Source organism: Stegodyphus dumicola, chromosome 4 (assembly GCF_044657685.1).
Source record: "Stegodyphus dumicola isolate Sdum_Otavi_A_Nest chromosome 4, ASM4465768v1".
Taxonomy (NCBI): domain Eukaryota; kingdom Metazoa; phylum Arthropoda; class Arachnida; order Araneae; family Eresidae; genus Stegodyphus; species Stegodyphus dumicola.
The window spans coordinates 198,341,163-198,354,449 of NC_140771.1; the positions used below are offsets into that span (position 1 = coordinate 198,341,163).

Here is a 13,287-nt window from a genome sequence, read left to right on the forward strand (position 1 = left end):
TCGATGTCCATTAAACAAAAGGTGGAATTGCTGCAAAAAATGGATAAAGGCATGAAGAAAGTGACAGAAAGGTAATTTGTTTCTCTAACCATTCCGAAATCTGTTTATCAATTTCACGCTGCTCTGCGGGGGGAAGGGGGGGTCGTGGCATGCAATGAACTGGAAGTTGATCTGTAAGCGCTATCCTCATCTTCAGGGCAGAAGATTTTATTTTATTTGGCTCATAATTCCTCACTAAATGTAGTGTTTCATCTTGATGTACTCCGATATAATTTAAATCAATTTCCTCATCATTATAAATACCACGAACACACTTCAAATAGTTTTCTGGTTGCAATTTTCTAATTTCGACTATGCGTAATGTATGCTTTATGCATGCGCACATTGAAAGAAATGTTTAATAAAGTAAACAAATAACTATTAAGCTTTTTTTTTTTTTGTAAATTTTGATACCCTTTAGATCATAATTGCTCTTTATTTCATAAGTTACGGTTTCATATTTTTAATTTTATAAGTTCTGCATGACATCTTATCAGATTTAAACTGATGATGTATAATCCAGAAAAATCAGCCGAAGTCTTGACGAGTCCGGATTAAAGACTTCTGACTGTATATATAAAAGTTGCAGGTTAAAGCTAAGGCGGCACCTGTGCATTCCATAAGTATATATCGATTATTGTTCAGCTTTGTTATTTGTTAAACTTCTGCCCCAATTTTGAGGGAGAACATCCTAGGGGCAGCCCGACGGAGACCCTCACACTTCTTCCCCTATCCCCCAACTTCTTGGGAAGACTTTTGGCTGCCTGTGTATTTTGACTGTCTCCTTGCAGCACAGATATTATATGCTTATAAACATCTATGCCTTCTCCAGGAGTCGAATCCTGGACCACTAGTAGAATACTTGGTTAATCTTTGGATTATGGTAACTTGGCGATTTTTTGGCGACCAACCCTGCTACAGCAACCTGCTAGTTTTTGTTTGGATGCCATTTTGTTTTCACAAAGGCTTTTTTTTTTTTTTTTTTAACTAAAATTTTTTTTCCAACAATCTGCTAGCTGAATTACCCTTATGCTAAAACTTTTATGGAACAAAAGTGCTTAATCATGCCGAAGATTAGCTGCAAAATTGGGAGAAAGTGCAGAATCGCAAACTGCTTGCCACGTTTTTAATAATTGCACATACACGGTATCCATGTACACGTCGACCTATTTTCCCTTAAAAAAAATCCCAGAATTGCACAACAATGGCATTGCGCACACTCTTGACTTTATCCATGTACACTGCTAAAGTCCTAGCTAGTAGCCTTTATCCCTTTACCAAAATGTCGCCAAACTACCTGTTACCATATTCCAAAGATTAGCCGAATACTTAGCATCACTAATCACTATACTATACTGTCTGAGCAGCCATATACACTAACCAGAAAACAAATAAAGCTTTTGGTGCTGTATCTTTTATAAGAGTATAAATAACCAAACAAAGCAAATATAACTGTAGGAATGACACTTGTATCTGCAATAAACATAATATTTTCAAAATAGTAACATTATACTACTTGTATTATTGCTACTTGCATTTAATACTTTAAACAGGTATTTAAATAGGGGGAAAAAAAAAATGCTGTCCTTTCAACCTTTGGCTGAATTCTTTCAAAGTACAATTCTGCCACTCAAGTGTGCTCACTAACTGCCTCATTTTTAAAATGGTTCTACATAAAAATAAAGCACAAATTATAAGCTTAATTATAATACTGAACAAAGCTGTGCTTGCACATTTTTCTTTTACTAATTCCAAAGCCTCTTTCTTTTCACCTACTTATAAGGCTTCATCATTTTATTTTGGTAATGAAATATACGCTAAAAAATGTGCTTGTTCACATCATGTTTTAACATGCTCGCTGTCAAAGTTGATCTGGTGCATCTGTTCACATGCACCAAGATTTTATCTGCAGTTTTAAATCTTAAAATTATACTCTACTGTTTTATTATTCAAATATACATATAACAGATTACTTTTAGCAGTAAATAAATTCATATGAGTGTACATGTAGAAGGCATATGAAATAATATTTTTGCTCCTTGCCTACTAGAAAACCAAGAACTAAATAAATAATACTTACCTCTTCTGCACATTCAGACAAAATTCTGCATGTGTGATACATTATTTTTCATTAAGGCCATCTACATAGTGGAACTTTGCAATGTACGCTAACTTGATTGCTCCTCCTAACCTAAGAGAAGCAACCAATTTTGGAAGAGAATTTCAGCCAGTTGACAAAAGCCCAAGAGATGGAAAATCATAATTCTTAGGTTTACACCAACTAGCTCAAATTCCCTTTCAACACTGGCCACTTGGCTTAGATTAGACAGAGCAATCGAGTTAGCATATCTTCACTGAGAGCAAAGTTATGCTATCGTTAATGGCTGTAATTATACAGGTCACTGAACAAGAATTTGAACAGTCTGTAATATTTCCCAAATGAAAAACTCCCCTCCCCCCCAAAAAAATAGTTTGGCATTCTAAACATTTTGTTACTATACCCACATGTTGATATATAAATGATCTATTTCAGTATATCACGTGGCATTATTTAGTCCTTTCCTGTGCAAGAAACAACTGTAATAAGAATTTGAACAGTCTGCAATATTTCCCAAATGAAAAACTCCCCTCCCCTTCAAAAAATAGTTTGGCATTCTAAACATTTTGTTACTATACCCACATGTTGAGATATAAATGATCTATTTCAGTATACCACGTGGCATTATTTAGTCCTTTCCTGTGCAACAAACAACTACACATATTGCATGCATTTGCTACAGCAATATTCATACTTGGTGATTTAGGTAAAGCGATCAATAATAAGTTGTCTCGTAGTTGGCAAGTAAACCAAGTTTGCCAACATTCTCGTAACATAAGTATAAGAGTATAAGAGTCAAGTATGTATTCTCGTAAACATAAGAGTCAAGAATGCTGTAATCTGTAATTATCCTTCTAAATTTTATCCAAAACAAGTAGTTTCAAACAAAGTAAGAAACGTTCTACCTTTCGTTGATTAATTTTTGATTGAATATTCTTGTCCACTGCATTGCAGTTCTCTTCTACAATTTGCACTTTTTACAAAAAAAAAAAAAAAAAAAAAAAAAAAACTGGCTCGTAACCACATTGCATATGGGGATAACACTTCTGCAAACAGCCTGATCATCTGAAATTGAATCTAGTGATTTTACCATTCTGCCCCGGTGGATAACTAACTAAAACCGATGTTTGATGATAATAGCTTCACAAACACCCAGATTATTTTGTAAAACATCAGGTAAAATCCTAGGAGAGCCCATACTATTGGTGACAAACTGGGGAAAGTGTAGAATCCCCCACTGCTTCGCACATTTCTCAAAATCGCCAACTTGAAAATAACAAGTCAAAAAATTGCACAAACTCGGTATCCATGTACACATCGACCTATTTTCACATAAAAAAAAAAAAAAAAAAAAAAAATCCCAGAATTGCACAAACTTGGCATTGCATACTCCTTTGACTTTTATTAACATTTAAAATTACCTCTTAAATTCTTTTAATACAACTAATGAGGTGAGATGGTCCTTTAATTTTATGTTCATATTCAATTCTAAAATAAAATCAAAGATTAATCAAAAGAATATAATCAAGGTTATAATCAACAGAAAGTAGGGCTTAGGGAATGTACTCTTTTACTTGGACTCACAACTTCATTTTTGTATTAAGAAACAGGAAATAAAACAACCCACAGAAATACACATGTACAGTGTAATCAGAATACCTGCTCATTTCCTCCTCCATTTCTTTCCTTCGCTCCTCTGTCATTAATGCCATTTTTGAAGATATGAAGGTAAGACAGAAATTATGAAAAATTATTTATGAACTGATAACTAAAATTTAAAAGAGAGAAATTATACTTATGATATTAATTATGGTAAGCAATTTGTTAGATTTGCGTCTAAAATTGAAAACAAAAATTGCGTCTAAAACCGTAGAAATGTCTGAGCGCAAATGATTTCAAACGCAATTACAAAATTCAAACGAACACTTTCGAGAAAATCACTTTATTTACTCCAAACAAGAAAGTTTCTTAGTGCACTATGAAGTCTTTTAACCCGAAGGATGGTACAGCATGACATTTTTTTCACTTCCGGTACTGTTTCATATTTTATATTTAATCTCAAATTTAACAAAATGCATAAATTTCATCTCTAATAAAAATTTAAATTCTTAATTTTTCAAATTTTGCAATATTGCACATTGAAAAGTTTTGCATATTTATACGCTGTATAAAATGATAGTTATCATTTTGACGAAAATATCGTCACTGAAGTTATAAAGGTAAGTAATGAAATAAATATTTTTATGCAATTTCTTGACGGGTTTTCGATGCTGATATAATAAATGATGTGGAAAATGTTGCTTGGCAAATATTTACATTTAACTTATTGGCAATACCAGTTCATTTGCGGTAAATTTTGTATTTACAAACAGTCTGTTGTTGTTTTCTCTTGATGAACTGTGATTGCAGCGAAATCAAAGTCTTTTCCTTCATAAATTTACCTGCATTTAAAAATTTATATACTTTCTTTCCGTATGGAACTCAGAAGAGAAAATATCTGCACTCATGTCACTGCTTTGAAAGTATTTGCAAACATTTTATTTGTGGGTAAGCATCCAAGTATTAGATTTTTATCAGATGGTTAAAAATATAATTTTTTGACTTGGAATTGGGATTTTAATATCAGTTTTTGAAGGAAAAAATTATTGGCTGAAATTAAACTTTCGTATGCTCCTTCCAAAAAAGAACAGTTTACATTGTTTTCTAACTAGTGAAAAAGAAAGAGGCTATGGAGTTTTTAGTGGACGGAATTAGTGGTCTTATCGCTTATAGGGCAGTTTTCGGATAACCGTATGAGCAACCTTGGACAAAAAACATGCTTACCGATACGCACAAACAATTCATTCATGCGGTATGCAATTTATTTAATATAAATTCGTATTTCTAATTTAAAATTAATATAATGTATAGAAACATACCGAAATAATTACATATATCGTTGTTTTTTTCAAACGACTTGACATCTGAAACTTTATAGGCTCATCTGGAATACCCCAAAAGCCTATTGGTTATTCTGACTTGTCACTGGAATCAATCAATCAATTAATGCAGTTTATGCCGGAGTGTTGCAGTGGATACACTACAGAAATCCGGCTCAATGATAGATATGCCACAAGGGCGCATGAAAGTACAAGTACAAGACGTGGTAGGGGATTTTCGGACGTAGAAAAAGAAAAGTGTGATTCAAGACATCACAAGCAGCGATAACTCAGATTAGCTCAAAGACCAGGAGGGGCGTTGCTAGAGAGGTGCATGTGAATGTGCATGATCACGATGAGTGGGTGGAAGATATCACAATACACTCATGACAAGTTTATTTGATCTAGAAAGGTACATGGAAATACAACAAATAAAATAAGATTAAAAAGTAACAAATACAAAATACTAATATGAGATACAATACAGTAAGCAAACTATTTACATATGTACAGCGATGTTGCCTAGGAAGTGTGCAAAGTTACGTGGGAAAATTTGAGTCACGGGCGAGGTAGGCCACGAATGGTTGGAACTTATAATCCTCGGGAAGAACTACATAATCAAACACCTTGAAAATTTGGAGGTCTGGGCAATTGAGAGCCTTATCAAAGAAGTTACTGTTGGTCTTATGGACGAACTCTTCTACCTTTTCAATCTTTAAATCCCTATGCAGGTTGTTGTTTGACACATAATAGTGTGCATTAGTAGTCTCAAGAACTTATTCTGAATGACCTGCAGTCTCTTTAAATCCTTATTAATTAGAGTTGCCCAAGCAGGGGAGGCGTACTATTGCCGTGTAGATGTGCCTTTTACGAGTGAGATTCAGCTTTGATGTTCTGCTAATTAAAGGAACAAGACAGTTAATTGCCAAAAAAGCTTTTCTTCTTGCATTATTGATATGATCGTCCCAGGTGAATCTTGTGTTGAGTGTGACCCCCAAATAGGCAGCCTTTCTGACAATTGGAACGTTATCGTTGAAGATTTTTATAGTCATATTGAGCGGGGTCCTAGACTGTTTCTTTTTCATTACAATGAGTTGCGACTTCTGTCCATTAATGGAAATCCGCAATTGGGTACACCACTGTTCTATGAGAGGAATAATTTCTTGTAACTGCTTAATTGCAAATTCTAGGTTGATAGACTTTACTGCCAGAGCCATATCATCAGCGTAGCATCCAAGATACGTATTATGATCGGTGCAAACCTTGGGGAAGTCTGACATGTAAATGTCACTGGAAATTTTGGAACTACTCTTATATACACCCTCGCTTGGCGACAAATTTCTCGCCAAATATTTTTGCCGAGAAACTCCACAGTGCCATATTACTATCTAAATTTTTTGTTTACATTTTGAACTTTAAGCCTAAAATGTCTCCAAAAACGCAGTTTTCGCACATGCAAAAAACACATTTTGAATAGGTTTTAAGCTAAAAATGCGAAACAAAAACAAAAAATTTAGATAGCAAAAATGTAAAGTTTCTAACCAAAAATATTTGACAAAAGTCCATGTACACAGCGATATGTTTTAACTTAAAAAACATCTATGAATTGCACAATTAGGCAGCAAAGGAATCTACGAACTATACACACCTCGTTTTAATAAATTAACATAACAACAATAAATTTCAAAGAATACCATATACACAGCATTCTGTTTAAAAAAACATCAACGAATTGCTCAATCTAGGCATTGTGCACAAATCAACAAAAAAGACTGAAATAAATTACAAACAATTCAGAAAACAACAATAAAAACAGAAATTCATAGTAAAAGAACAATGAACATAACATTCTACAAAATAAAAACAATAAAATAAAATGCACTTACCATAATGCATGTTTTTCGGACAGCAGACTGTAGCTTTAACATGCCGCTGAATACTCTCTATGATATTTATATGACAGCCAGACTTGCTACCCACAAAATTGATACTATGGTTCACAAATAAATGTTCAAAACCTTCTTAGGATTTAGGAAAAGAAAAAGTAAAATCCTAAATCCTTAGGATTTTACTTAGCACACAATCTAAAATATGCGACTGAAATCTTGCCACCACATCTCTCATTGCAACATAGGCCATTTCAAAACATGCACGACATGAACCAATGAGCAATTAAATCACTGCAGCAAAAGAGTTAAAGTTTCAATGTCAAAAGGGTTGCCATACAAACAACATCGTCCCCAAAACCAGCACAGAGCACATATTGCCACATTTGGTGATCTTAGGGCATATATAAGAGTAGAGCTGAAATTTTACCTAGGGTGCACCATAGAAAGAAACCCAAATTATGTAGTTGCAAAAAGGGAATCTCCATCACACTTATGATGGAAAACACCCCAAAGCCACAGATCGGAGGCTTTCTAACCACCAAACCTTTTAAGAAAAGTCTTTTTAAAAGATTTAGTTTGATTATATTTTAAGTGCCCCTATGCCTCAAAGATACAAAAATGATTTGTTTTTGTTATTTTTTTATAATATGATGTTTAATAAGATTGACACCATTCTCGTTAAGATTTAACCACGATCGATCTGTGGTTTAAAATATGCATGTTTTAGAAGTAATGTACTTACTTATGCTCTAGAGCAGTGGTTCTCAACCTTTTGACTAATGAGTACCCTCTAAGCAAAAATTTAAATATTTAGTACCACCATCACATTTTACAAAGATTTTTTTCAATAGAAATATTTAAAAAATATATATAAATATATTTTGCTATTTACACAACCTGTTGGCTATTTGAATTAAATATGCACACATAAAAAATAGTGGATTAAAAACTGGTTACCATTTTATTCATCAAAATTTAAGTTATAATACTCTAATTCTAAAATTTAGTATGAAATTTGGGCTCTTTTAAGAGAGAGATCAATTTTTTTTTTATGCCAGGTCTTATTTCAGTTAGTTTTAACTGTAAATGAGGATCCACTTTTGATTTTGTTCTTATTTATTTTTCAAATATAACATGGAAGAAAATCTTTGTTTACACAAATAGGTTTTTCTCTTGCATGCCACCGGTTGAGAATTGCTCTAGAGATATAAGAATCAATCTGTGCATTCCATTGGCATCACTTAGCATGGATTTCCCCCCTGTCATATATTATTCAATTCACTACAGTAAAAAAAGAAATCTAGAAGAGATTCTATGTCATTTAAATTTGCAAAATAGTATTTATATGTATAAATTTTTTAATATAAAATGGTTATAGTGGCCTTTTGTTTCATTCAGGTTTTAAATTAACTGAGATCCTCATATCTGATAATCAGTATTTATCTTTGTCTTATTTATGTAAATATATACAAGGATATGTATTATTTTTCATTTTAACCATGTAGGGGAAGGCAACCAAGTATCTGTGTTTAATTGGAAAACAAAAGCATTGTTGAAGAAAATAATTGTTTTTAGAGCTTCTTTTATTCATGGGATCAAAATAGGTAAGAATATGTTATTAAATTATCATTATTGATGTTATTAAAATGTTATTTAAAATATATTGTAATAATTCGACAATATTTATGTTGATTTTCAATCTGTGTTGCTATTAAGTTTTTCAAAAGTGCGCCAAATCTAGCGTACACGCTGATTTCAGATTGTGTTAAGTTTATATAGTTCTATATTTCTTAAGACGTCATTGAAATACTAGTTTCATTTTTAAATCCTTTTTTGATATCCTATGGATTTAACAATTTAGGAATTGCCCATGACGAAAAGTGTGCAATAGAATTTTAAGTGAAGTGCAGAATCACCCGCTGCTTGATGCGTTTTTAAGAATTGCACATACTCGGTATCCATGTACACATCGACCTATTTTCACTTCAAAAAGAAAAAAAATAATAATGATAAAATCCCAGAATTGCACAAAAATGGCACTGTGCATACCCTTGACTTTATCTATGTAGACATCGACCTATTTTCACTTAAAAAGTAAAAGAAAATTGACAAAAATCCAATTGTTTTTAGCCTTGTAAAAAGTGGCAAACAAATAAGTGGACGATTCTGAACTTTAACCGAGAATTTTTTCAGAGAGAAGTCATCATTCATTATAGAAAATTATGTTTGAAAACCAACGAGATGAAACTGTGCTCTAGCTATAACTCGTTAGCGAAATAGTGATGCAGGCATCCATTCAGTTATGTTTAGCAATTTTTATGTAAATTATAATAATGATCTGAAACAGTTATTTACTCTTCTTATGGTTCCATTCAGTCATGTTTTTTTTTTATATAAATAATAATAATAAAAAAGTATTACATGAAATTAACCTTTCATCTAAATGAAAACATCAATCTTAGATGGTTATTTACTATTATACTTCCTTTCTTGCATTAGGGTTGCCGCAATTAATTTTGGCAGCACTGGCATCAACAATAGTTTGGCCATTTTTCACAGCCCTCAAAACCGAATAGTACCAATTTTAATATTATTTTATCTAATAAAATTGCTGCAGATATTTTAATTATTATAAAGTATTAAATGTTGAACATTTAAGATAATGTAATACGAATAATTACTTTTGAGTTTTGTATTTTTAAATATATTAGTTTGATGCAAGATAAATTTTCAGTTTTATATGAAAGCAAATAAGTGAATATTGTATTTTGGTTGATCTTTACAATATGGTAACTGGTAGTTTGGCGACATTTTGGAGGCAATAAAGGTTACTACCTGGGACTTTGGTAATAATGTGAGCAGTACTCAGTTCCAATTACGCATTATTTTGCGTGAGGGAAATGAGAGATCATGGGATATGTCATGTGATATTAATGGACGAATTACGGTTCTTTAATCGGAAAAGGGGGGAAATCGGGAAAAAATGTGGAAATTTTGTATTTAGCTTTATTCTGTGTTGTGTGAAACAGTGTTGTTTAATTTTTGGATCCCATGGCCCTAACTAAAGTGAATTTGAAATGGGTATTTAGGCATTGTGATAAAGAGAAGTTTGCTTTTTATTTAGCGGAGGAAGTATGGAGGAAAAATTCGCAAAAAAAATCTTTCAATAATTTTATTGAATGAATTAGAAAAGTGTATCCGCCACGTAATCAAGATTCTGAAGAAGATTAGGTAAGATAGTATTTTTAATTATTTGAGGATATTATTTTTATGCATTGTTCTAAATGTAAGGTGGAAAGGAATTTGGTATTATTGGGAAAATTGTTATTAGCAATGATTTAGTTTAAAGTAATTAGGATTGTAAGGTAATTTTTATTAATTTAATGTATGTGCTCATTTGGGATGTTTTTTTAAGTAAAAATAAGTCGACGTGTACATGGTTTAGTGATATTTTAATTGAATGATAGTTATTTTGTGAATTTTATGTTTGTAGGAATTTGGTATACGTTTAAGTTGAAATAAACGTGCATGGAAATAATTTAAATATTTGATACTAAGTATTTGTAATGCTTGCCGTATGAATTCGTTGGTGACGTGTATAATGTAATAGATGATTTAGAGGTAAAAGTTTTTGGATATTTTATTTATTTTATATGTGGAAATGTTCATATTTGTAAAGGGTAAATACTTTTTCGCGATCAGGTAATTTCATATATGTTCTTTTTACCGGGTTTAAAGATTGAGAAAATTGTCATGTATTTTCGTGAAATTTTTCTAATTTATGAGAAAAAAGCAGTGTACATGGATATAGTGAAGAGTGTGCGCAATGCCATTTTTGTGCAATTCTGGGATGTTTTTTTAAGTAAAAATAAGTCGACGTGTACATGGTTTAGTGATATTTTAATTAAATGATAGTTATTTTGTGAATTTTATGTTTGTAGGAATTTGGTATACGTTTAAGTTGAAATAAATGTGCATGGAAATAATTTAAATATTTGATACTAAGTATTTGTAATGCTTGCGGTATGAATTCATTGGTGACATGTATAATGTAATAGATGATTTAGAGGTAAAAGTTTTTGGATATTTTATTTATTTTATATGTGGAAATGTTCATATTTGTAAAGGGTAAATGCTTTTTCGTGATCAGGTAATTTCATATATGTTCTTTTTACCGGGTTTAAAGATTGAGAAAATTTTCATGTATTTTCGTGAAATTTTTCTAATTTATGAGAAAAAAGCAGTGTACATGGATATAGTGAAGAGTGTGCGCAATGCCATTTATGTGCAATTTTGGGATGTTTTTTTTAAGTAAAAATAAGTCGGCGTGTACATGCTTTATGTGTATGTGTTATTTTGAAAAACGCGTAAGGAGTATGGTATTGTGCACTTTTTCCCAATTTTGCAGTGAACATTTGTCATGATTAAGCAGTTTTGTTTGATAAAATTTCTAGCATAAGTGTAATTTGGCTAGTAGATTGTTGGAAGAAGTGTTCAGTAGATAAAAAGAAAAGAAACATGTCTTTACTTCGTGAAGACAAAATGGCGGCGGGGAAAAAAAATAGAGGGTTGCTGTAGGAGAGTTGGTTGCTAAATTTTCGCCAAAAAATCGCCAAGTTACCATAATGTAAAGATCAACCTGTATTTTTTTTATTGTAATATTTTTTAAATAATAATACAGTAATCTTTGACCTACATAAAGTGCTTTTTTTTATATTCAATGTATATTTTACTTTTTAAATACATTCATCATGAATTCATTATATCCTTTTAAATTATTATCAGAAAATTTTGCAGGAGGCTAATTATCGACCTATTGATGCTTAATTAAAATATTTCTTGTTTTAAATTTTATTTAGGTAATGCTGACAAAGCTTTGCTGTTTGGTGGAAAAAGTTTTAGAGTTTATACACTTTGTTTACAATCTTCTGAATGGTATGCTTATCTCTCATCTTTTGAATTCTTTTCATTTGAATAAAAATTTTTAGCAGCTTCTCTATAGCATAATATATTAAATGCTATATAAAAAATGCTATATAAATTAATTAAAATGCTATATAAAAAATGCTTTGTCATATATACATATTTTTGATTTATTTTCATTATTTAAATAACTCCAGTATGCTTATTATCTCCCTTTTTGTGATTGCACAAATATTTTTGGTGTTGTAATTAGCAATAAATATTTTGACTTGTGATTTTTCTGGATATTGCCATAACATGTCTAAATATAATGTATTTAGAAGTATCAGAAAACAAATATTTACATGAGAAGCATTCATTTTATACTAAGGGTAATTAATATGATTAACTTGTAATGAATGAAAATTTAATAATTTCTATTTATACATTAATAGCTGGAAGTTAAAAATTTTTTAAAAATAAATTGGCGAATTGCTTATTTTTCATTATATGAAATTGTATAAAAATAATATTTAAATCAAAAAATCTGATGTGGACATTGTGTGACTTCCTTATATGCCTATTAAATTATACACATTTTAAATTTAACATATTTCATTTAAAATTATTTCCTAGAATTATTCTAATTTGATTAACTGATTCTCTCAAGGTAAATTGAAAATAGCATTAAAAATTGCAAATTTTGAAATTAAATACTTCACTTAATTTTTGTCTTATGGGAAAGAAAAACCTAACTCTTCATAAAAATCAGTACTAAAATAACTCATTCACCATTATATATTTTTAAAGGTAATCACCATTTTCAACAATATATTCAAATATAAACATTCAAATTCCAATTTTATTCTGTTGTCAAATGCAAAGTAACAATAATGACAAAACTAATATTTGCTTTAACATGGACAGTAACAATGTGAGTTATAGCATACTCTCATCTTTTGTCTTGCTAATTTAATTAGAAAGACAAAACTACAGATACCAAAATGGAGAATATTTATGCACAAATACTTATAAACAGTACTTATACAAAATAAATTAATTGTGAATCTAGTCTTTAAGGCTTCTTTACTTAATTAAGACACAATAACATGCTGAATAAATACTGATTCAGAAGTCAAACAACAAAAATCAGCGTTATATCTACAAAATTTTGACAGGACTAGTTTCGATGGTTTTACCGAACCACCATCCTCAGCTGTCATCCTGACAAGAATATGTTTTAGTTCTGGTTTCACCAACAGAAGCGCCACTTGCTTATTCTTGTCTAAGCTTTCTTATCTTATCTAATCATTATTTCCTATCTTGTTCATTTGTGGTTTTGCAGCTGAGGATGGTGGTTCGGTAAAACCATCAAAACTAGTTCTGAGAAAATTTTGTAGATATAACGCTGATTTTTGTTGTTTGACTTCTGAATTAGCTT

The 13,287-nt window shown here is 31.1% G+C and overlaps 2 protein-coding genes across 3 annotated transcripts in view; one reads left to right on the forward strand and one right to left on the reverse strand.

The window, feature by feature from the left end:
- Positions 1-4,106, reverse strand: part of LOC118188011 (uncharacterized) — a 145,614-nt gene extending 141,508 nt beyond the window's left edge. Inside the window, exon 1 of the mRNA XM_035358340.2 lies at positions 3,797-4,106. Within this exon, the coding sequence (XP_035214231.1) occupies positions 3,797-3,849 (53 nt within the window). The 5' untranslated portion in view covers positions 3,850-4,106. The remainder of the gene's footprint in view (positions 1-3,796) is intronic.
- A 368-nt stretch (positions 4,107-4,474) lies between these two features.
- LOC118205162 (tRNA (34-2'-O)-methyltransferase regulator WDR6) overlaps positions 4,475-13,287 on the forward strand; it is a 104,277-nt gene continuing 95,464 nt past the window's right edge. Inside the window, exons 1-3 of one of the 2 annotated variants that reach the window (XM_085815901.1) lie at positions 4,475-4,684; positions 8,450-8,548; positions 11,804-11,879. In XM_085815901.1, coding sequence (XP_085672027.1) covers positions 4,612-4,684; positions 8,450-8,548; positions 11,804-11,879 — 248 coding nt within the window. In that variant the 5' untranslated portion in view covers positions 4,475-4,611. The remainder of the gene's footprint in view (positions 4,685-8,449; positions 8,549-11,803; positions 11,880-13,287) is intronic. The other variant, XM_085815900.1, reaches the window with a different exon arrangement.